This window comes from Platichthys flesus, chromosome 15 (genome assembly GCF_949316205.1).
Source record: "Platichthys flesus chromosome 15, fPlaFle2.1, whole genome shotgun sequence".
In the NCBI taxonomy this organism is placed as follows: domain Eukaryota; kingdom Metazoa; phylum Chordata; class Actinopteri; order Pleuronectiformes; family Pleuronectidae; genus Platichthys; species Platichthys flesus.
In genome coordinates this window covers 22,696,103-22,718,880 of record NC_084959.1, presented here as the reverse complement: position 1 = coordinate 22,718,880, position 22,778 = coordinate 22,696,103, and the positions used below count along the sequence as shown (strand labels likewise).

The 22,778-nt window shown below is 42.1% G+C and overlaps 1 protein-coding gene across 4 annotated transcripts in view; it reads left to right on the top strand.

The window, feature by feature from the left end:
* Window positions 1-22,778, top strand: part of dlg2 (discs, large homolog 2 (Drosophila)) — a 133,987-nt gene that overhangs the window by 20,812 nt on the left and 90,397 nt on the right. For all 4 annotated transcript variants that reach the window (XM_062405437.1, XM_062405439.1, XM_062405441.1 and 1 more), the window contains exons 4-5: window positions 4,638-4,721; window positions 5,919-6,083. In XM_062405437.1, coding sequence (XP_062261421.1) covers window positions 4,638-4,721; window positions 5,919-6,083 — 249 coding nt within the window. The remainder of the gene's footprint in view (window positions 1-4,637; window positions 4,722-5,918; window positions 6,084-22,778) is intronic.

Sequence of the window (22,778 nt, the reverse complement as noted above, 5' to 3'; positions counted from 1 at the left end):
TAGTATTTATTTTGACATAAACATTTCTGAATAAAAATATATAAAAGATATAAAAAGTGAAATGCAAAATGCAAAACAGTAAACAGTGTCTGATTGCAATATGCAATGTAATACAGTATAATATAATATGAGACAATGGGTTAATTTAACACATCCTTGAGGTGTGGGGGTGAAACAAAAGTCAGAGTCAGGTGGGGGTCCTGGGCCTTGTTGATGAGGCCAACTGCAGCCGGGAAGAAGCTGGTCTTGTGGCGGGCGGTTTTGGTCCTGATGGCCATCAGCCTCCTGCCCGAGGGAAGAACCTCAAAGAGTTTGTGACTCGGGTGGGAAGTATCAGCCACAATCTTGCCTGCACGCCTCAGGGACCTAGAGGCAAACAGGTCCTGTAGAGATGGCAGATTGCAGCCGATCACCTGCTCAGCAGTCATTAGCGGTCGCAGCAGCGAACCAGATGTTAACGGAGGAGGTGAGGATGGACTCGATGATGCAGGTGTAGAAGTGCACCATCATTGTCTTTGGCAGTTTGAATTTCTTCAGCTGCCGCAGGAAGAACGTCCTCTGTTGACCTCTTTTGGTGAGGGAGCTGATGTTCAGCTCCCATTTGAGGTCCTTGGAGATGATGGTGCCCAGGAAGCGGAAGGACTCCGCAGTGACGACAGGGCGTCTCTCAGGGTGATGGGGTGGGTGGGGCTGGGTTCCTTCTGAAGTCCACAACATCTCTACTGTTTGCAGAGCATTGAGCTCCAGGTTGTTCTGGTCACACCAGGTCACCAGGTGGTCAATCTCCCACCTGTAGGCGGACTCATCCCCATCAGAGATGAGCCCAATGAGGGTGGTTTCATCCGCGAACTTCAGGAGTTTGACGGACTGGTGACTGGAGGTGCAGCTGTTGGTATACAGGGAGAAGAGAAGAGGTGAAAGAACACAGCCTTGAGGGGAACCGGTGCTAATGGAAAAATTACAACCCCAAAGAGAAGCACTTATGAAGAAGATAATCATCAGTGGCTCCATTTGAGGTGGAGCCACAAATGGAGCCACTGGTGAGGTCACCAATATATGCTATGCTCAGGCCCGTAGCCAGGATTTAAGAAATACTGAGGTCCAAATTCCGCAGGCCGGAGGGCAGCATCCGCAGAAGACATGGGGGAATTTCTCCGATCTCAATATGCACATTTTACGAGTTTAGAGAGCAACAATTGGAAAACAGTGGTGATGGTTTCGGCGTCAGGGTGGAAATCGGGAAATCGAACAGACGCCTCTGACATTGCGCCTCCCCTGGAGAGTGTCCGCGCCCCCCACTTTGAGAACCACTGGGCTAGAGTAAGCCATACAGCAGTGAAAGCTGCAGACACTTGTCTCCATCCCCTTGTAAAAACACCCAGTGTAAATAGCCTCTTTCTTTTGGACTGCCTATACAGCTCTCAAGCAGAAATACACTGCTTCTGGTATCCTCATATCCTCATCATGTCCACTGAGAACAAGTGAATACGTGTGTGTGTGTGTGTGTGTGTGTGTGTGTGTGTGTGTGTGTGTGTGTGTGTGTGTGTGTGTGTGTGTGTGTGTGTGTGTGCGTGTGTGCGCCCTACCAACCAGCGGGTAATGTGGTATACACTGGCCCATACCACATCCTTTCTCAAAGTCTCGTAATAATCTCTTCCGTAGTTTTCCATAATCCTGTTAACTAACAAACACTCAGTAAAACGTGTCTTCATTGGCTGAGGTAAATAGAACGGCACTCAATAGACTGCATACACCTGCCAAGGCCAAGCAGTCCCCTCGTGAATCCACAATTAATTAATAAGATGAAACAGACGTAACCTCCATGGTGGAGATAATGGGTACCTTCACAAACATACAAGTATAATTGTGTAATCTAATGAGGGATCTGGTAGCAACATGAATTGCAAAATTTGCTCTTTCATCAGAACGAAATATAATAAAGTAGACACAATCAAATCCAAATGTCTTGCTTAACGTGAGTACTGAGGAGAGGACTACTTCCTTTCTACTGGCTGATGGTTGCTAGTTGCCCAGCTGCTGCACTCTCACTGTTTTGGAGCACATTGTTTGGTAATTATCTCTTCAGTAGACTGATTAGAGTCTAGGTGTAGAGGTGGTGGTTTGGCTGATTGCACACACAATTCCTGATGCATCCAGGGTTCATTTACACATGTCCACCAATCAATCACACATTTTAGTGCAGTTATTGAACCCTAACCCTAACCCTAACCCTTATTTTAACATATATTTGTATATGGCCAAATCATAACAGGTAGGCCTATAATTTAGGCATGTTGACAGACAGAATTACTGATATAGAAATGTATAAGATTATATCTGTCTTTCTGTCATCTTTATCTAATTATCCTGTGCAGTCTGACATTTTGCCTGTCATGTGTTTAAAAATACAAAAATAATTCAATTCTATTTCCTGTCATCTTACCTTTTATTTCTCTCATAATAATTTAGGATTAAATTCTAGATATATAGTAAATCTTTCATGCATAAGAATAATAAGCGTTTTATTAATTAATGCTTCAGTTCGCTCCAGAGGATTTTGGAGTAAACTGAATATTACAATTGAGACATTGTGCTTTCAAAAAGTGCCAGTCAGGCTTTGTGGACATGAAATCATAATAAACTAAATTAGTGCAGATTTAGTGCAGAGTTCTTATTCAACTTTCCCGTTACATTTATTTTCAGAGTAAAACCCTGAGATAAACCATGAACCTTCACACTGATGGAGCAGGCTTGTGTCAGATTTGATTTACTATGCATTGTTCATTTTTTACTACTGGTCTCACAGCTTCTGTCTGTTTTGTGAGATGAGTTCTCCTTTTGATCTTTGACTGACTGTGTCTGTTCGAGACTCTCCTCTTCTTCACCTTTCCAGTTAGCCTGGGTGCAAGACGAACTTAGCCCCGCCCACAACATTTCGGTCGGGAAGTTCGGTCTGGAGTCGCTCCATTGGGGAGATATTATGCTCCGAACAGAAGCTGTTTGGACCAATCACATTATCAGGGCGGGCTTTATTCGATGATGGACAGATGATCAACCATAGATATGTGATCAGCAGTTACGTAATCAATTACGTCATCGAAGAGCGCTTGGGTTGACTTTGTTTTCCACAAACATGCCTGCCGCTGGAGAGCTGAGATATGTAGATGCTGCCATTGAGTCTGTTTTAGGAGACATCAACAGCGCATTCATTGAAAGAGGAACAGAGAACGCGGAGGCGACGCCAAAGCACCACGCTTATCCCTATCGCACCGGCGCTTGGCTGTTCACACTGGTCGCTGAGGCGACGCTGAACCGCCGGGCAGCGCTAATAATATCACCCGTTGATCCAGCGTCCCAACATTTGTCTTTTTTGGTGTTGTCTTTATATAACATGTTCCGAGGATCATACAACTCACTGTACTTCTCCACTTCATCCATGTTGAAGAACTTCTCTGCTGTTTGGAATTAAAAAAAAAGAAATTTAGCAATTAAACACACCAACCCATAGGATTTTAGAGTTTTCCTGCAAAAAGAATTGCGAAGCGGTCACCTCCATGAAATGTTGCGAAAAACAAATGCTGTTTAAATAATTCAGTAATTTTTTTACCGGCTCCGTCAGTAATGTTTTCCAAACTCCTTCAATCAAATCGAGCCAAATAAGTTTACAATTCCTTACCCATTTGGGTTTGCCCATGGGTCAAAAGACATTGTGTGTCTGTGAATGCTTGTGTGTGTGTGTGTAAGAGAGAGAGAGAGAGAGAGAGAGAGAGAGAGAGAGAGAGAGAGAGAGAGAGAGAGAGAGAGAGAGAGAGAGAGAGAGAGAGATTGTCCCTAGAATCTGCTCTTACTTTTTCGTCAAGTTCTGGCACAATCATTATTTATTCTTTTTGCATTGAAAACAGTGGATTTACATAGCTTTAAATAGTGTGAAGTAGATCTGCTGCTTTAATCACGTCACGTTTTTTTTATCAGTTATCGTTATAATTTCTAGGGATTTTAACGCATGACCAGCTATTTAGAAAACAATCAGGGGTGTACCGTCAGATTGCCTTCAGGCACCCCGGCCTTAACAATTCCTAGGGTTCACATCATTTCACAGATCTACTGCCAACAATGTAATTTAGCTGAAGGATATAACTATGTACTGGGGTGATGTGATAATAATGTGGCGGTGTGGCCAAGGGGGTAGAGTGGGCGTTCTCCAACATAAAGGTTGCCGGTTCAATCCCCACTCTTCCCCATCTGCATGCCGAAGTATCCTTGGCAAGATGCTGAACCCCTAAATGGCCGCTCATAAATGTTGAGTGTACTAAAAATGTTAGTCCCTTTGGACATTCTTAAATGACATGTAATAATAATTGTTTCTCTGTCTCTCCATCTGTTACTATGTCTGTGTTTATATTTTTAATCACCTGAAACATACTGTGTGTGTCCTGCATGTGCTGGCATCTGATGTTTTAGAGCAGAATATCATAGACACTGCAGCCGTGCTGGGCAACAGCATCTGCCTCCTGCGAATGCTTCTGTATGGTTGTGCTTGAGATCCTGGATTTGACTGATTGTTTCTGGAAATTTCTTATGTCACACCTGCTCTGTTTGCTGTTGGTAGTCACATATGGACCTGTTGCTCTCTCCAGAACAGGCCACCAGCAGTACAGGGGTCCCCCCACAACGGCCAGACCCCACCCTGCATGAACCCTGCCTTGATGAACGCTCCCTGGGTGAGAAGGGGGTAGTCTTTTAGTATTTTTTTCACCCCATCCAAATTGCATTCAATATCATCCTTGCAATCAACCAAACAAGGACATGTCTATTTGTGTTAGTATTCACTGACATCATGTGTGATTTGTTCAAAGATAAAAGGAGATTTCATCATCTTGGTGCACTGTAATGGGAAATGATCTGCAAGTCACCCCACGTTCATTGGGCCATCTCACACTTGTTGACTCTCACAACCATCTCAACTGCATTACTCTTCATTATTCATGTCAACGCTGGAGTAGTTTGTTAACTAGGGATCCATATTTTAGTAGCAGTGATTTTAACTTATAACTGAATCTAATAGTTTGGAAAGGGTTAGGCTTTGGGTATTGCATGTTCATTTAACATACAATACCCACAGCATGGAAGAATGCATATTCTGATAAATATCAGGATTGAGAAATATTATTCGATTGTTATGAAGTTGAACTTCCCTAAATTATGCAAAATGTTTGTTTACAAGCTTGAAATAAATGCTAGTGAGCAGGGAATGGCCACAACATCATGGTAACCAAATAATCTGAGTCTAGAACGATGAATTAAGACCCCCCAAAAGCTATACTTATAATATAATATAAACATTTTGTTTGTAAAATAATCATATTTTTTCATACATAAAGACTAAGCTTGATTTGTTCACTTGAAATTAATTTTCTTTCAGAAATCTCAACTTAAATCGTAATTTTGTCCAAATATATTTTATTTTTTAACAGAGTAAGTGTCGACAGAAGTAACTTTGTAATAATACAATAGGACTCGTTAGAGACACTGAATGTGTATAATTAATACTCAATATCGCATAACAACAGATACAGTCTGAATCAAAACAACTTGGTGGTTCTCTGGATGTTTTGTTTTGTTATGCCTCAATCTTTGTCAAATTGAATTAACATTATTGTTTTCAAATGTTTCGAATTTTCAAGCGCTGAACAATAACAGAAACAATTAATAATGACGTGATTATGAATTTGTTAGCATGATGTTGATGGTTAGTCCTCTCATCAGAACAGTGACATGAAGCATGGATTCACTTGTCTTTGTCAATGATTTTCTTTCCATCTCATGTCCCCCTTCTCTCTCTCTCTCTCTCTCTCTCTCTCTCTCTCTCTCTCTCTCTCTCTCTCACTTTCTCTTCCTCCCTCCCTTCCTGCTTTTAGCAGTACCACTACCAAGAAGACGACTCGCCACCTCTTGATCAGGGATTCCCACGACTTACCAACGAGGTGCGCTCCCCTGAGCTGGTGCACGTGTCCGAGAAGAACCTGTCTGAGATAGAGAATGTGCACGGCTACGTTTCCCACTCCCACATCTCTCCTCTCAAGGTACAACTCTAATCCTGTTATAAAACCATGACAGCCCCCCCAATCCAGCACTATAAACATCTGCCAATATGGTCTCTACCTCATATTATTGTAGTTGGTTAGTTATTGTAGAAGATTTTTCATTGACAACTAAAAAGATGACTGCAAAACAGCATTTGCATTGTTTGTAACATGAGAATTGCATTAAAAGGAGAACAAGAAGGGAATGCACAACTACAAGATAAACTATATATATGGTTATAATAGACTGTAGTTGAAATCATGACAGTGCAGTGATTTTGCTTGATCTAAAGTAGCAGATCTAACAAGTTTACTCTCTTTCTGCTTCTGCTATGTTTTCTTGACCCATGGGAACACTAGATGGTTTAGTAATCTTGCTGTTAGTTTGTAGTTTAACTGTGTAACTAGAAGAGAAAACTGTAAAATTGTCACATCCCTCCTTGTCCCTGCCTTTGTCATTCCTTGCACACATTTCCCCTGTGCATTGTCTGGATGCATGAAGTGACAGTGAAGTGCCCTGGCCCGACAGTACACTGTCGGTCAATTGTGTTTCAGCTCAGGTTTGAGCCAGCAGAGGGCGATATTAAAATAGAAGACAAGTTTGGGTTGTGTCTGCAGATTGAAACCCTTAGTAAACCATGTGTTGTTTATATGAATACATTGTGAATCACCCCTCTGTCGTCTGTGTTTCTTCACAGATCACTGAGTAGTACTTGCAGATAGATATCTGTTCAGAATGTATAGTTTAGGTAAATATAATGTTCTCAGCATGAGTAGTTTTTACAACATATTTTGTTTGGACTTAGAAACGTTTTTGTTTAAAAAAACGTTTAGGCCAGATTATATGTGATAATGTCATGAGTAAACCTTATCAGTGGGAAATTACATCAAACTTCCTCTGGTAAAAATACTATATAAGCTGCTTCTTCTTTAAGACATTGCAGTTGGACTGTGTATTAAATGATGTTGTTTAGAAAGCATCTGATTGGACACTTTACCCTGGTTTTGATTCAGTGAACAGCTTTGGACAAGTGACCTCATTTATAACAGCAGGAACTTATCATATATTATATATGACGATAATGCTTTTGTTTTAAGATATAATACAAGATCCTACCATTGACATGTTGGTGTATATATACTGCCATCTACTGTCAAGAGCTCGGACTGCTTTAGCTCTGCCCACTCTGTGTCGAGCCATGAGGTGATGCCGTATGCTCTGATGTTGAAATGTAATCCAGCAGATTCATCAGTCACACCTGGCCACTGTCATGCATTGTTAAATAAATATCCTCTGTGGTTTTGCTCATGTGCAGTCTGAGGGGAAAATCCCTCCCTGGGTGAGAGGGTCTTCCTCATTACCATAACTAATACAGGAGGCCACAGTGATCCTCTACCCATCATCCTCATCCTCATCCAATCTTAACCCATTTGAATATGTCCCCCTCTTCTTCTGCCCAACATGTGACTGGGTAACTATTACTAATGTTTTTTCATCCTGATGCATTAGGCACCCTTCTGCCTCTCTCTATCTCACTCTCTCTCTCTCTCTCTCTCTCTCTCTCTCTCTCTCTCTCTCTCTCTCTCTCTCTCTCTTTCTCTCTCTCTCTCTCTCTCTCTCTCTCCAAAGTATACTGGCTAGTGATTTTGTCTTTCATTTCTAACCTGCAGCCTGCACTGGTTACCCGTTTTGATCTTGCATACCCGAGTGTGACCACAGCAAACTACATGGCAAGTTTTATTTGATTTCATTTTTATTTTACTTCAGGGAAAGCTCTGTCCACTCTTCCCTTATTTCTGGGTCACTGTGCCCAGAAAAATGATGCATGGACTTTGTTTTGGTGTTGTCTTCGATGCATTACCTGGAGGAGCTAGTTTTCTTTTCTTTTTGGTCGTTGTTTGTCATACACACACTTAAAAAAATAATCCACTGTGTGTTTGTGAATCCTTTTGCTTGCCATCAAATTCCATGTGCTTGTTGTGGTGTTAATGTGATCTGGTGTTAAGTTGTCAGTATATAATCATGTGTGTTTAGGATCCCCTTACTTGAATTCTACCTACACAGATGTACAAGCAATGATATCCAAAGATCAGGTCATTATTAAGGCACAGTTACAGCCTGTGTACTGTGTCTCTCATCTTGGATGATGAAGCATAATTATTAAATATATTCGATTGTAATATTCAAGTGGGAAAATATGTGCTCTCATTTTGCCAAGGATTTGCAAGGTTGGTTCTATTATGAGATATTTATGAGATTGTAGAATGCAAATAGTTTCTAAAGGCACATGCTCTGTTAATAAGGAAAGGATTCATCACATAATCAGTAGATATAGTAAATATGTGTATGGTCTGAGTCACCAAAAACCAACTTGTGGACTTTTCCTATCCCAAACACTTGGGTTTAAAGTTACAATAGGTAATTTCAGACATTCAAATGTTTGTGTTAAATGTTGTTGAGTATTTTAATTACATTATTCCACATTCCCAGTCATTTTAAAACCTACAGAGATATTTAATTTTTCTTAAGGCAATGCTGTGTATGTTTGGTGGCCTGTCATTGGTTTTGTTGCCTGAAGTGTCGAAACAGACTTTTTTTCCAGTGTAAGTCAAATTGTTCAAATACACCAAATAACCATATATTTCAACCAAATGAAGGATCCTTTCCATCTACAATCTATTTACTGAGCAACAGCCCTCTCTGCAGCCCCATGGGGTTCTTTTTTACGTTGGGCTCTGTGTCCGACTGATTAAGTGGTTTTCATGTAAATTCAAATCAAAGCCTATTTAGCTCTTGACCAAAGCTCACTGATTGAACTGAAACACAACTGAAGAATGGATATTCAACATGATCCCTGGATCCTGTCCAAGAAACGCGGCCTCTATAGCAATTACACCATACAATGTGAAGAATTCACAAACAATTAACTTCTAAGTTTCTAAGTCCAAGTTTTAACTGGTCTACAGCGCTGGTCAATAACCCAAGGAAGTGTAACCCGTCTTTCACTAGCCAAATCAAGCACCACCTTTTGGAGATACTGTGACTCAGCGTAGACATTATTGATTCTAAGTGCTGCATTGTTAATCGATTGACAGTCTCTTTCTATGCTAATATCAGCTTGTAAAACCACATGCATTTATTTGGCAGCAATTATTTCTCTGTAAATCATTCAGGGTATGTTTGTGAGTAATAAAAAAAAAAAAGTTAAATGAAGGCTGCAGCAGTCATGCCGAGCTTCAAGTTGCAGAGGTCAGATAAATAGTTTGTCTTCTTCGTACAAACTTCCATCCCATTTGGAAGAGGTAGTATCATATCATTCAAGCAGCAGTGTCTTGTTGAAGTCGGTGTTTGAAGAGAGGAGACGCTGACCCAGAACTTGCAGCATAACAGAATTTATTACACAGAAGTCTCACAGGGCAGACTATGGTTTGCCCAGAGAAATCACAATTTCGATTTTCACGCCGAATATTGAAAATCTGACTTGACTCTACAAGGCAAGGCGTTTTAGAGTTGAGTTGTTTACTACAAACCTAGAGATAAAATTACATCACACAACAGGGCCGTTTGCCTAAATTTGGGAATGTGTAGTTCCTTAAGATTTAGGGACCTGCTGAAAACCATCTCTCCTATTATTATTCCTGGGGGTTCAACGATAGTTCAGACAAGGAGAAACATACAGAACACATCTGGAAATAATACTTATAGGTCTGAACTTAAGTTACAAGGCGCCTTAAGATATTAACATGTCATTATGATCTATACCTATGCTAGAGAAATTCAATAGCTGGATATTAACATATAATTTATGGTTTGTAACTCTGCTATGGATATCAATTAGCTGAATAAAAGTCTGAGCATAAGGCGTCATAGATGTAAATGTCATTATTCTTCATAACCATGTTCAAAAGATGTCTCAGTGAAATATACTATAGTAGCTTTTTTGTGATCCACTTCCTGTTGTCATAATTCCTCCACTCTCCTCTTTTTCACACAATGGAAGGCCCTGATTGCTTCGTAAATACTCTCACATTGGCTTTACGGGCCACTGTAGGTAAGTGGAGATGTGGATGACAGAAGTGCCACCAACAGTGCAACAATGAAGATAGGAGCATTGTTTTCTCTCCTGCTCAGTAAAACACACTTTGTGATGACGTGTTGTTTTCATCTGTACATCACATTCACTTTGTTGAGGTGGCCATTCAGGTTCATCTTTATAGCATAGACAAATCAAACTGCTTAATGCTTAAGTATAATGGGGTCAGGGTTAGTAGTTCATTATGAGTTGATACAAACATAATCTACGCTTCAACAAAGTGATTTTAATAACAGTTTATTTATGTTAGAATGACAAGAAGAGAAAGGGGGGTCTTGTAGGTGCTGAATCTGTTTATACCAGGGCAAACCATGTCCTTGAAACTATATTGTATTGGCAGAATACTCCAACAATAGGGATACAATTCCATTACTCTAGTGCTAACAGAAGGCAGACCATTCTATAGGATTCCAGCTCTGTGAATACACTCCTGTTTCTCGTATGGGTTTATTTTGTGTTTGTGACACTGATGTGAAATTGGCAGATTTTACATGATCTACCACAAGGTGGTACTCTGTGTTAAAAAGAACACATGAAAACAGGCAGATCAGATGTATTTACATTGAAAAGATTTGGGTTTCTTTAAACCTAAATAAATCTCAATATATCCTGTGTAATATATTGGACCTTTAGGTTTTCTTTGTGTCATATTGTCAGTTTATAACCCTTAGCGTGAGGTTTGCCAACCTACAATATATTTGTATTGCCCTTTCGCCATGTAAATGCAAAATTAAGCTTTATTTATAGTACTAATTGTTATATTAAGGGATAAAGCACCTTCTATTAGGACAATGGAAAAACTGCTAATCAAATAAGTCATAAACGATCCATTTTACAGACCCAAATATTGACTGAGATGGCAAACATTTGATGGTGAAGCTTCATTTAAACTCAATTATATAGTCCATTCATCAGAGCAAATGCATGAGTATTAATCACTCAGCTGATCAAAACTAACTTTTTAGACTCTGTAATTGGGTCTGAGAAACTGTCTAGACTTGCATTATCAAAGAGATTCCTTAAAATGTCTCCTGTCCTCTTGTTGATGGACTGTCATCAAAGAATCCATTTACTCCAGTTCCCCAAATAGGTACTATTCATTTTTGAACAGATATTATATTGATGACCAATGATACATTCTTTCAGTAGCACATTTTCTGTTATGTTATTGTCTTCACTTCTGCTTTACAATTTTCAAAGTTATACTTACAATATCACTATGAAGGCATTTTGTTCATGTCGGAAGTAAGAATAATGCACATATAATCTACTTGCTAGTATTATTTATATAATCAAATAAAAAGAACATTATCATCTACAAATGATCAGGTATTTTGGTATGAAGCCCTTTGTTTTTAATGTAACCAAGCATTCTGCAACATAAATACAAATCTGACATTTGTAACAGTGTTTAATCCCACATTGTCCACATTGTGTCTGGTGATGTAAAACATGGAGGCTTTGGGTTCTTAGCTGTTTCACTGCACCTTCACAGACTCTGTAAGTGCATATGAGCAGTCCATCATCATCTGTCTGTGTTGACGATACCTGAGGAAAGGTCATTGCAAATCAGCAGGCAAACAAGGGAAACACTAGGAGTCAAAACATCATGCAAAGTGTGACTCACCTTTCCTGCTGATGGTCTGTTCACAACGAGTACCTATCAAACCTAGATAGAACATAATGATGCATTTCAAATAACCTTTCCATCTCTGTCCAAGATACAGTCCTGTCTGCAATCAGACACACTATGAGTTCCTCCAAAATTGATCTGCAGTTAGTGTTTTTTTTGTAAGAGGTCAATTTTGTGCACTTTAACCATTTTTCCTTAAAATAGATATTTCTTCTTTGCTGATGGAACACCCAACTTTGAATGAAACAAAAATGAACGGAACACAATTTAGAGGTGGTGACAACTCTCGGTGGATAACAAAATAAGAAGTGTAGTGAACAGTTCATTTTATATTGTCATAAGAGAATATCATGCAAAAAAAAGGGACAGCATTAAAAATAGGTCAGCTCTCAAACAGAGGAAAGGGAAATGAAAAGCCATTAAACAGAAACACCCATTAGTGCTTACTGAGTGCTGTCGTACCTTCTCAGATCATGAGATGGAGTCTGACTTTAGCTGAAGGCTGTGTGTAATGTGGGACATGCTGGATGTGAGCAGATCCTTTTTATTACTTCAGGTTTTTACCGGTTTTTTTTTCGTTTGTTTTATTTGTAATAATATGACGGGTAAAGAGAGGGGCGGAACTGTCAACCGACCACCATCTGGTTGTGAGTTGGATCAGGGAGTGGGGGAAATTTCCGGATAGACCTGGTAAGCCCAAACGAGTAGTGCGGGTGAACTGGGAACGCCTGGAGGAGGCCCCCGTCCTAGGTATCTTCAACTCACACCTCCGGCGGAGTTTTTCTGGCATTCCTGTGGAGGTTGGGGGCATTGAGCCGGAGTGGACGGTGTTCAAAGCCTCCATTGCTGAAGCTGCGGCGGCTAGCTGTGGCCTCAGGGTCTTAGGCTCCTCAAGGGGCGGTAACCCTCGGACACCGTGGTGGACACTGGTGGTCAGGGAAGCCGTCCGATTGAAGAAGGAGGCCTTCCGGGATATGATATCCTGGAGGACTCCTGACTCGGTTGCAGGGTACCGACAGGCCCGAAGGGCTGCAGCTGCTGCCGTGTTGGAGGCTAAGCTGCGGGTGTGGGAGAAGTTCGGAGAGGCCATGGAGAAGGACTTTCGGTCGGCACCAAAGTGTTTCTGGAAGACTATCCGGCACCTCAGGAGGGGGAAACGGGGAACCATCCAAGCTGTGTACAGTAAGGATGGGACTCTGTTGACCTCAACTGAGGAGGTCGTCAGACGTTGGAAGGAACACTTTGAGGAACTCCTGAATCCGAATAACACGCCCTCTATGTTGGAGGCAGAGCTCGAGGTTGATGGTTTTTGTCGTCAATTTCCCTGGTGGAGGTCACTGAGGTAGTCAAACATCTCCGCAGTGGCAAAGCCCCAGGGATTGATGAGATCCAGCCAGAAATGCTAAAGGCTCTGGGTGTTGAGGGGCTGTCATGGTTGACACGCCTATTCAACATCGCGTGGGAGTCGGGTACAGTGCCAAAGGAGTGGCAAACCGGGGTGGTGGTTCCCCTGTTCAAAAAGGGGGACCAGAGAGTGTGTACTAATTACCGGGGTATCACACTTCTCAGCCTCCCTGGTAAAGTCTACTCCAAGGTGCTGGAAAGGAGGGTTCGGCCGATCGTCGAACCTCAGATTGAAGAGGAACAATGCGGTTTTCGCCCCGGACGTGGAACTACGGACCAGCTCTTCACTCTCGCAAGGATCCTGGAGGGGGCCTGGGAGTATGCCCATCCCGTCTACATGTGTTTTGTGGATCTGGAGAAGGCGTATGACCGGGTCCCCCGGGAGAAACTGTGGGAGGTGCTGCGGGAGTATGGGGTAAGGGGTCTATCCTCAGGGCCATCCAATCCCTGTACTCCCAAAGCGAGAGCTGTGTTTGTGTCCTCGGCAGCCAGTCAGTTTCGTTCTCAGTGGATGCTGGTCTCCGCCAGGGCTGCGCCTTGTCACCAGTTCTGTTTGTGATATACATGGACAGGATATCGAGGCGTAGTCGTGGTGGGGAGGGGTTGCAGTTCGGTGGTCTGAGGATCTCGTCACTGCTTTTTGCAGATGACGTGGTCCTCATTGGATCATCGGCCTGTGACCTTCAGCACTCACTGGATCGGCTGGCGGCCGAGTGTGAAGCGGCTGGGATGAGGATCAGCACCGCTAAATCTGAGGCCATGACTCTTAGCAGGAAACCGATGGATTGCTTACTCCGGGTAGGAAATGAGTCCTTAGCCCAAGTGAAGGAGTTCAAGTACCTTGGGGTCTTGTTCGCGAGTGAGGGTACTATGGAGCGTGAGATTGGCCGGAGAATCGGAGCAGCGGGGGCGGTATTGCGTTCGCTTTACCGCACCGTTGTAACGAAAAGAGAGCTGAGCCGCAAGGCAAAGCTCTCGATCTACCAGTCGATCTTCGTTCCTATCCTCACCTATGGTCATGAGGGCTGGGTGATGACCGAAAGGACGAGATCACGGGTACAAGCGGCCGAGATGAGTTTTCTCAGAAGGGTGGCTGGCATCTCCCTTAGGGATAGGGTGAGAAGCTCAGCCATCCGTGAGGAACTCGGATTAGAGCCGCTGCTCCTTTACTTAGAAAGGAGTCAGCTGAGGTGGTTCGGGCATCTGGTAAGGATGCCCACTGGGCGCCTTCCTTGGGAGGTGTTTCAGGCACGTCCAGTGGGGAGGAGACCTTGGGGAAGACCCAGGACTAGGTGGAGAGATTATATCTCAACACTGGCCTGGGAACACCTCGGGATCCCCCCGTCAGAGTTGGTCAATGTGGCCCGGGAAAGGGAAGTCTGGGGCCCCCTGCTTGAGCTGCTCCCCCCGCGACCCGACCCCGGATAAGCGGATGAAAATGAGATGAGATGAATATGACAGGGACTGCTTAAAACCTCCCAAGCAAATTTCAGGAATACATTGAGTTAACTCATCATTAGGCTGTAATTTACAAAGGTGTAGGGCAGACTTCTGATGAATTCAAAATGATTCACCTTGAAGTGCACAAAAGCACTTAAATGCACGTAAGGTAAAGCGAGAGAAAGAGCCTGGCCAAATGTGCACTGATTGCCGTGACATAATTTACCAATTTTAAATGTCAAAGCCTTTTTTCATTAGTAAATAGTTTAATAATATCCTCTGTACTTAATTTTTCAACTGATATTCATTTAGTGATGTCAGGTTGGTCCTGAAGACCACAGTTGTACAACGGAAAGATTGTCTTATAAAAATAAATGTGTGAAGTTTAAAGGACATGGGAGTTTAACTATTGGAGACAAAGGGTCTTTTAATTTCATTATTAGAAGTCCAGAACCTGGGAATTTGGAGCTCTACCCTTCTGGTATCTTCACATTTGCTAAATCACTCAAATTTAAGTGCCCTCGGACGTGTATTACATCGCTTTTATCTGTAAAGCACATTTTCATAACTAATTTTTCAGTAAATGGGGCCATAGCAAGGGCACATTTTGAACCCCTGTGGCTGCAGGGTCTGTGTTGGGACAATTAAAGATCCGGCAGGCCAAATGTTTTTGTCCCAGCCCTGCAGCTCTTACTAACAACATCCCCTTTGTTCTTCCTGAAAAAAAGGAGAAGGGACCAAGTCAAACAATGGCAAGCAGAGCGTCCATACAACGCCATGACACTGTCTTATCAACCATCTATTAAATTCAATGAAGTGTGCCCATTTAGCCTGATTTCACAGTAATAACAATATAAACAGTAGCAGTACCAATATATCAGCTATTGCGTATTGGCTTTCACAACAAATTTTTGTTTAGATTTGGACCCTTCTGCTTGTTGGGTAATCTGCGACATTATATACAATTTGGAATTCTGTGACTTATTCTGATATATCTTTTACATCTTTTATAAGTTTGACTTGTTTTCTCTTTCTGTAATCCTCAAGGTGTTTTCTAACCACACCTGAATAAAGAACAGACATATCATACGCAGAAAACTTTTAGTGTTCTTTGTTCCAAAAACACAATCCTGCCTAGGAGAGGTCTCTTTGAAAGGGAGACTTGTATTAGGCTTTAAACAAGACCAAGTCACCCTGCTTTGTGCATCCTAAGCTCAATATGACCACATTTTGAAAAGCATTATGAAAATAAACAAAGAAAAAAATGTATTTTATTCCTAACAAATAATACATTCAAATATATTAACATATACAAGTCAAATTTTTTTCATAAAGAAACTTATCTTCAATATAAAACCTAAAATAATTATTTACATTTTTTTTAAAGGTCTATCACATTTGAAAAATCAATCAACAGTTAATTCCTTCAGTCCTTGCAGGTGAGAGACCCATCATAGACAACCACCCCATTGTCTTCACATGTATCGTGACTACAGCGAATTGCTACAGATCACAGGACTGAATCTCTTCTGTGCTTTTTGGATCCTCTCTGTCCTAGAGAGCTAACTGATTATGTGCTAGTTAGCTAACCAGACAATCAGTTTATCAGGGGCAAACTATATTTACAATTAAACCCTGTCTGACAACTACAGATCCTTTTTCTACATCTCTTTAGTTTGTCTTTATTTTTTTATTTTGTTTAGCAACTGCATGTACTCAATACCTGACTGTACAATTAAATGTATTCAGTTCGATTCAAACATTTTTGACAATTTTTATTGTATAAATAAAGTGCTTAACTTCAGAAAAATAAAATAAAGGAAGCAAAAGCTTGAATTTCCCTTTTTCTGTCTCACAACTTGACTTAACAGTCTCAACTATTTTCACAGATAATAACAATTTAACAGTTTTAGAATGACTTTCTTCCCCTCTTATATCCCACTCTCCCAATTGAGCTCTAGGTTGTCCTGCCAGGATTTTTAATCTGGGTTGGAATGGAGACAGGGCCATTCTCATACACATGTGGAGGTGCTCATTAGTGAGCCTTGCATGATATTTAGTTTTGATAATGTTCATTGTAGAGAAAGCTGCCTCGCAGTTGTATGTTGAGCCAAACATGGTCAAGATGTATAGGGCTACTTTCCTCAGACCTGAGAAAGCTATCTCAGAGACCATTTGGAACCAGAAAGTGGAAGGGTCAGTTCTAGCAGACTGCTCTTTCAGGGCCACATCTGCTTGGAGATCAACCAATTGCATCTGTAGAGGCCCAGCATTTACCCATTTAAAGTGCGGAGTGACTTCCTTTGAGAACCCCCTGACATCTGTGATGAGAAATGGGTTCTGAATGAACATGGTGAGCGGCTGTCCAAAGCTGAAGCTGTCAAAACGTTTTTTGAAGTTTACAATCAGCTTATCAATAAAGTCCACAAAAGCAGACACATCTATCTGTTCCTGAACCTTTTCCTGCACTGCTGGGAAGTGTGTAGCCTCAAATTTAGTTCCTTCAGATGTGAAGTGATTTCAACCAAAAAGGCCACATTATCCATATGTTTCTCATTTTCTAAAAGGAGAGAAAACTGTGTTGCCTTCTGACTTCTTAGCTCTGCCAAGAAAGCTGCTACTTCCCTTCTGATGGACCAAAAGCGCTCTAACACCCTGCCTTTACTGAGCCAACTCACATTGTTATGCAGCAAAAGATCATCAGCATCGGCATCAACTTCTCTGAGGAATTCCCTAAGCATGCGATGCCGGTAGGAAGAGGATGCCCTGAGAAAATGTATCATTTTCATCATTGTATTCATCACCTCAGCATGCTCATCTGACAGTCTTGCTACAGCTCCTTTCTATCTCCCTATCGTAGCAGGGGCTCCATCTTTGGTTATTGAAACCACTTGTTTTGGCTCTATTCCTCTCTTTGTTAACATCTCCTTAACAGCCAGGTAGATGTCTTCTCCTCTTGTACTGGTCTGAAGGGTAGTGACACCTAACAGGTCTTCACAGAACACTTTCTGGTCTGTGCTGAAAAACCGGACTTACACCAACAGCTGAGCACTGTCACACACGTCAATGGACTCATCAACAGCTAAAGGCCGGCGCATGCTTCTGCGTTTTCAAGGGCCCGTAAGCGCAGGAGCCCTTCCGGGCCCCTTACGTTCTTACGTATCTCTTCTTACGTGCTTACGTGCGTCGCCCAATTTTTCTAACTATAGACAAAGCTCTGCAAGCCTCTGCCAGCCCGCAAGGCTGTGATTGGTCTGCTAACTAAATCCTTTTCGGAGTCGCATTTCCGGTTTCATGCCCGATAATAACAGCAGAAACAATGGAAGATTTAGAAGAACGAATATGGACCAAATAGAAGAGCGTTTGGCAGAAGAAATCCGAAAGTATGTCCACTTGTATCACCCGTTACTGACTGGCATATTTGTCCGCCAATGTAAATAAACAATCGACGAAGAAGAAAGAAGGCGTCTCTAAGGTCGTCTTCGACAAAAAACATTTCTCCGCCTAGTGTTCTGGCGGGGAATTGCTTTGTAAGAAGCGCAAAGGTTGGGGAAGCATGAATGACAACGAGTCCTGCGCCACGGCGGCGGCGTGTTAATAGTTCACTTCTCTTGATTGGCTGAGTAGTATGACGTGGGAAAGCTTAACTTGCATGCAATTGGTCAATGCGTTTCCTCGTCCACTAAACCACTACCGTAATGACTTCAAAAGATGAGCTGGTTAAAAATAGAAGCGCACCGTCAGGTTTTAAAGGGGACATATTATGCCCATTTCACCACAGTTGATATGGTTCCTTGGGGACTTCATGAAATGTCTGTAACATTTCTTGGTCAAAATACCACAAGGATAATTTAAAACAGCACCCTTTTTACCATGTTTAAAACAGCCCTGCTCAGATTGAGTTGTTTTGAGTGCCCCCCCCCCCTTCTCACCGCACCGTCCCCCCTCTCATTAACAACCCATCCCCGACACACAAACGCACACACATCCAGTTTCACGTCTTAAATCTGCCCTTAGCATATTTAAGGTTATTAAAATCATTTTAAGTCACTGTCCTACACATATATTTCTGTATCTGTTTGTTGTGTTTCTTCATTGAAGCTACAATTTTCAAACTACTAAACCTTCTGATAAAGATGAACATTATTTAAATAAATGCATTAGATATGTGTGTATACAGTATATAATTGTATGTGTATATTTATTCATACAGGGCATATATTCTGAACAGCCCCAGCCACACACACACACACACACACACACAGTGGAGGGGCTACAGCTCTGAAGGCTAACACTGCTGCAGCAGCCGTCTGCCCGCTTCCGCTTCCGCTGTCGCTGACGCTGGCCGGAAAGCCGGGCACTGATTGCTATGAGGCTAACGCACCTAGCTTACACGCCCCTGTCAATTACCGAAACAAAACATAGCTTTTCTAGTTGAAGACACTCACTGCGACACGAGACACGCATTGTCAACGCTCCCCTGTCCGATGGGAGATCAGTCAGGCGGCTGCTGCTAACCGTAAACAAACACGACAGGTCCACCAAGAGCGAGCCGCTGACATGGAGCCAGCAACCCGACATCACATAGCGAGCCCGAGCTGAGGAGGGGGCTTTGGCTTGGGATTTACCCCGACCGCAGGCTCTGCTTCTCGGCCAGATCTCCGCTGCTTCCCGGGTGGGCTGCCACAAGCAATACTGCTGTAAAAACGTGCACAAGCAGCCATTCAAGAAAGTGCTGCAACTTTAAACACAAACTAACAGCAAGCTAGCGTTAGCTCCCTGCTGCTAACCATAAACAAACTACGACACGTCCCCCAGAAGCGAGCCGCTGACATGGAGCCATCAGCCCGACATCACCTAGCGAGCCAGGTAGACCGACTGTGACGTAAATTCTGGTCGTATTCCCATTCAACGCACTCTATCGTATAGTTTCTTACATAGAGGAACCATAACAAATCGCAGGAGTTGTTTTTTTCCAGAGTTGTAGGACGGTAGACATGCAAGATACCCACACTAACGTGTAGAAGCACTAAAAAAGTGGAATTTTCATAAAAAGTCCCTTTTAAATCATAACCTTCTGTTATGGCTGTAGGTCCGGGTCCATATGGGACGACTTTAAGGTCCGGACCCGGACCGCGGTCCGCAAGTTAGTGACCCCTAGCTGGCGGGGTCACTAAAGCCTGCTGTCCCACATTATCAATCATGTTTGATAAAGTGGGACACATACATTTCCTTTGCAAAAAAAAACATTTTAAACAACTCACTGCATAGGTTGTTGCTTGAATACATCAAACACATAATTTGATAACAATTACAAACACTGTCTTATTTATGACAGATTTATATATTACACATTAATCTCAGAATCTTTTGACATTGATGTTGTCTGATTGACACCTATCCCACCCCTTTCTGTGACCGCCATGATGTCATGTGATGTTAGTCACATAATATCCACATATAGTTAAAGTCCTGTTGACTAGATTTAGTTAAAATAGGAAATAAACAGGGTGGATATTGGGTTAAGAAATGAACCCCGGTTCTCTGAAACATGAGTTGAAGTATCTCACTATGGGACACGCCCTCCGTGCTATCCCCCTAGAAGGAATTTTACACCAGTCCTAACTGGCAGGTAGACGTGACATCTGTATCAATAGTAAGGACTTCCTCCTACTATAATCAACCTGAGGTCTGGTCATTACCTCAGTCGAACAAGTGAGTACACCTATTCCTTGCTCCAGGCAAGGAGGTTGATCTGGTGAGATACCTCACTGATGTTTCAGAGTACCGGATTTTATTACCTAACCTAAAATTATCTTTCAACATTTGTTTCAGTATCTCACTATTGGATATAGTGACTCCCGTATTGCCAGATAAGCTTACTTCAAAGACTAATAACACACTTGTGACTGTACCCACACTCAGGACTTTATGGGACCATATAGGTTGTAAAATATATATTATAAAATCTGGTGAAAGTATGAGGTGTTGCCTGTCAGCTGCACATATCTCTTTTAAAGACACGCTGTGGAACACCCATACCCCGAGTGGAATGAGCACCCAGACCTATGGGCGGTTACAATCCACTGCAATTGTAATCCACACAGCGTTTCTGCATGGTGGTTACAGCTGTGCTGAATAAGCTTTTTCGGTCCACAGGAGCATCAAGTTGGGCATTTTCTTTCTAGAAGAGGCTATGTAAGTTTAGCCACCGGGCTCTCTCCTGGGTGATCATAAGAGCTATGGCTCTTCCAGAGGCCTGGACAGCGCACCTGTGCAGATGCAGGCAGAGATCCGTCACCACGCACGGTCATCCAACCCGGCCAGGGAAGTCACCACATCATCCTACAACTCAGCCTGGTAGGCAAGCAGAGATAATGATACGTTCAGAGCTTTCATTGATGTGGCCATGCCTTGAAGCTCTTTTCTGTCAGCGGCGCCTGGAAACAGTCAGCTTTGGAGGGCTGGGTGGGTTCGGCTGAGGTCATGGTGGATCTTTGAGTCAGGTGGAGATACCAGTAAAGGTTCGACAAATTATTTTCCATATCGATCCAGTCGAAAGCTGACCCTTCCCGGACACGGTTCTTGGCAGAGAGTGAGTTACTCCAGGACCGTGTTACTGTCAGGCACTCGGGGGAAAAAACAGAGAAGCTGTTTGGTGGAGACTTTCGCTTTAGGGAGCCTTTTACGATCATAACAGGGCATGGTGGGCTCTGTGATGGCTTCATGCCACTCAATTTCAAGCTTAACAGCCACTCTCTTAAAGACATCGTGCAAGGCCGTGCTGAACATGGGTTTCGGCTGCATGCACCATCCTCAGTCATCAGCCTTGCAGCTGGTGGGGTGAAAGTGGAAAACTTTCACAAACACCCTTCAAACATGACCCTCTCAAATGGTTACATCATCAAACATTAGTTGCATTAGTTTCATTTAGTAGTGTAGTTCATACATACATGGAAGTGAATTAGATATTTCATCAAGAACATTTTAATTGTCTATTATATATATGTAGTGTAAACATTTGGTATAATATTTATGTACTTGGCAGTTATTAAACCGTGTATCTATCTGTGATTGTGTGTCTGTTCGTTTTAATGTGTGCTGGCCTATCGCACATCATTCAGCAAGTCAAGGTCAATGGCCTGGCTCAATTTGTCAATCTGGGTCAGCATGCAGCTCTACAAGTTCAACTATGTGTATTTTCGCACATGTGCGTGTTTGTTGTGTATATGAGTGTAGAGCAGGTACTCACACTTATGGTAATGTGTGTTTTGCAGTCTGCTCATCAATTCAGTTGGATTAGAGAAGTGATGAGACTAAAGTTTTAAGCTGCAGGATTCTGAATTGAATTAGATCCGCAGTTTCATTTTCAAATTAAATTATATTATGCTGTCCATGAGCTGAGTCTAGGACCATGGCAAAAGAGACAGAGACACAAGTTCAGGGCAATTTTTATAAATAAATGATTTATTTCAACATAAAAGCAAATTCAAAATAAAGAAAACTACACTACTATGAGGTGGTCAATCGATGAAAGATGTTTATGTGTATATAATTGACATATGAGATGTGTGAGTCAAATGAGTCACGTAAAAATGTGAAAGGAGAGAACTCAACTTGGTCTTTACATTACATTACATTACATGTCATTTAGCTTACGCTTTTGTGCAAAGCGACTTATATATTTTTTTTTTGTACATTGCAACATCTCAAGATACATCTCAAGACACTGACACAAAGTAAGGTTTAGACCTTACAATATTGTACAGATACCGAACACTGTGAGTAAACACTTGGTTAAAAGGGGAAGAGAAAAACAGGAATAATGGGACTCAGTATGGGAAATAAATCAGGAACTGTTGTATTGGAATGTAGTTGTGCTTCTTTACCCTCATAGGTGAGGTCTCTTTCATTTTCTCATTTTGACGTTGGTTTATTTCCCGAAAGCTTTTCTTTCACTGCTGCTCTTATATGTATGCTTCTCTCATACACATAATTGATGTTTTGGGTCCTCTCCCCCTCTGTGCACTGCTCCTCATTTAGGTTAAAGCTGCCTCGACATCTGTTGAAACAACTCAAGAATACATTTGCAGTGCTTGGTTTAGTACAGCAGCTCTCCCAGCC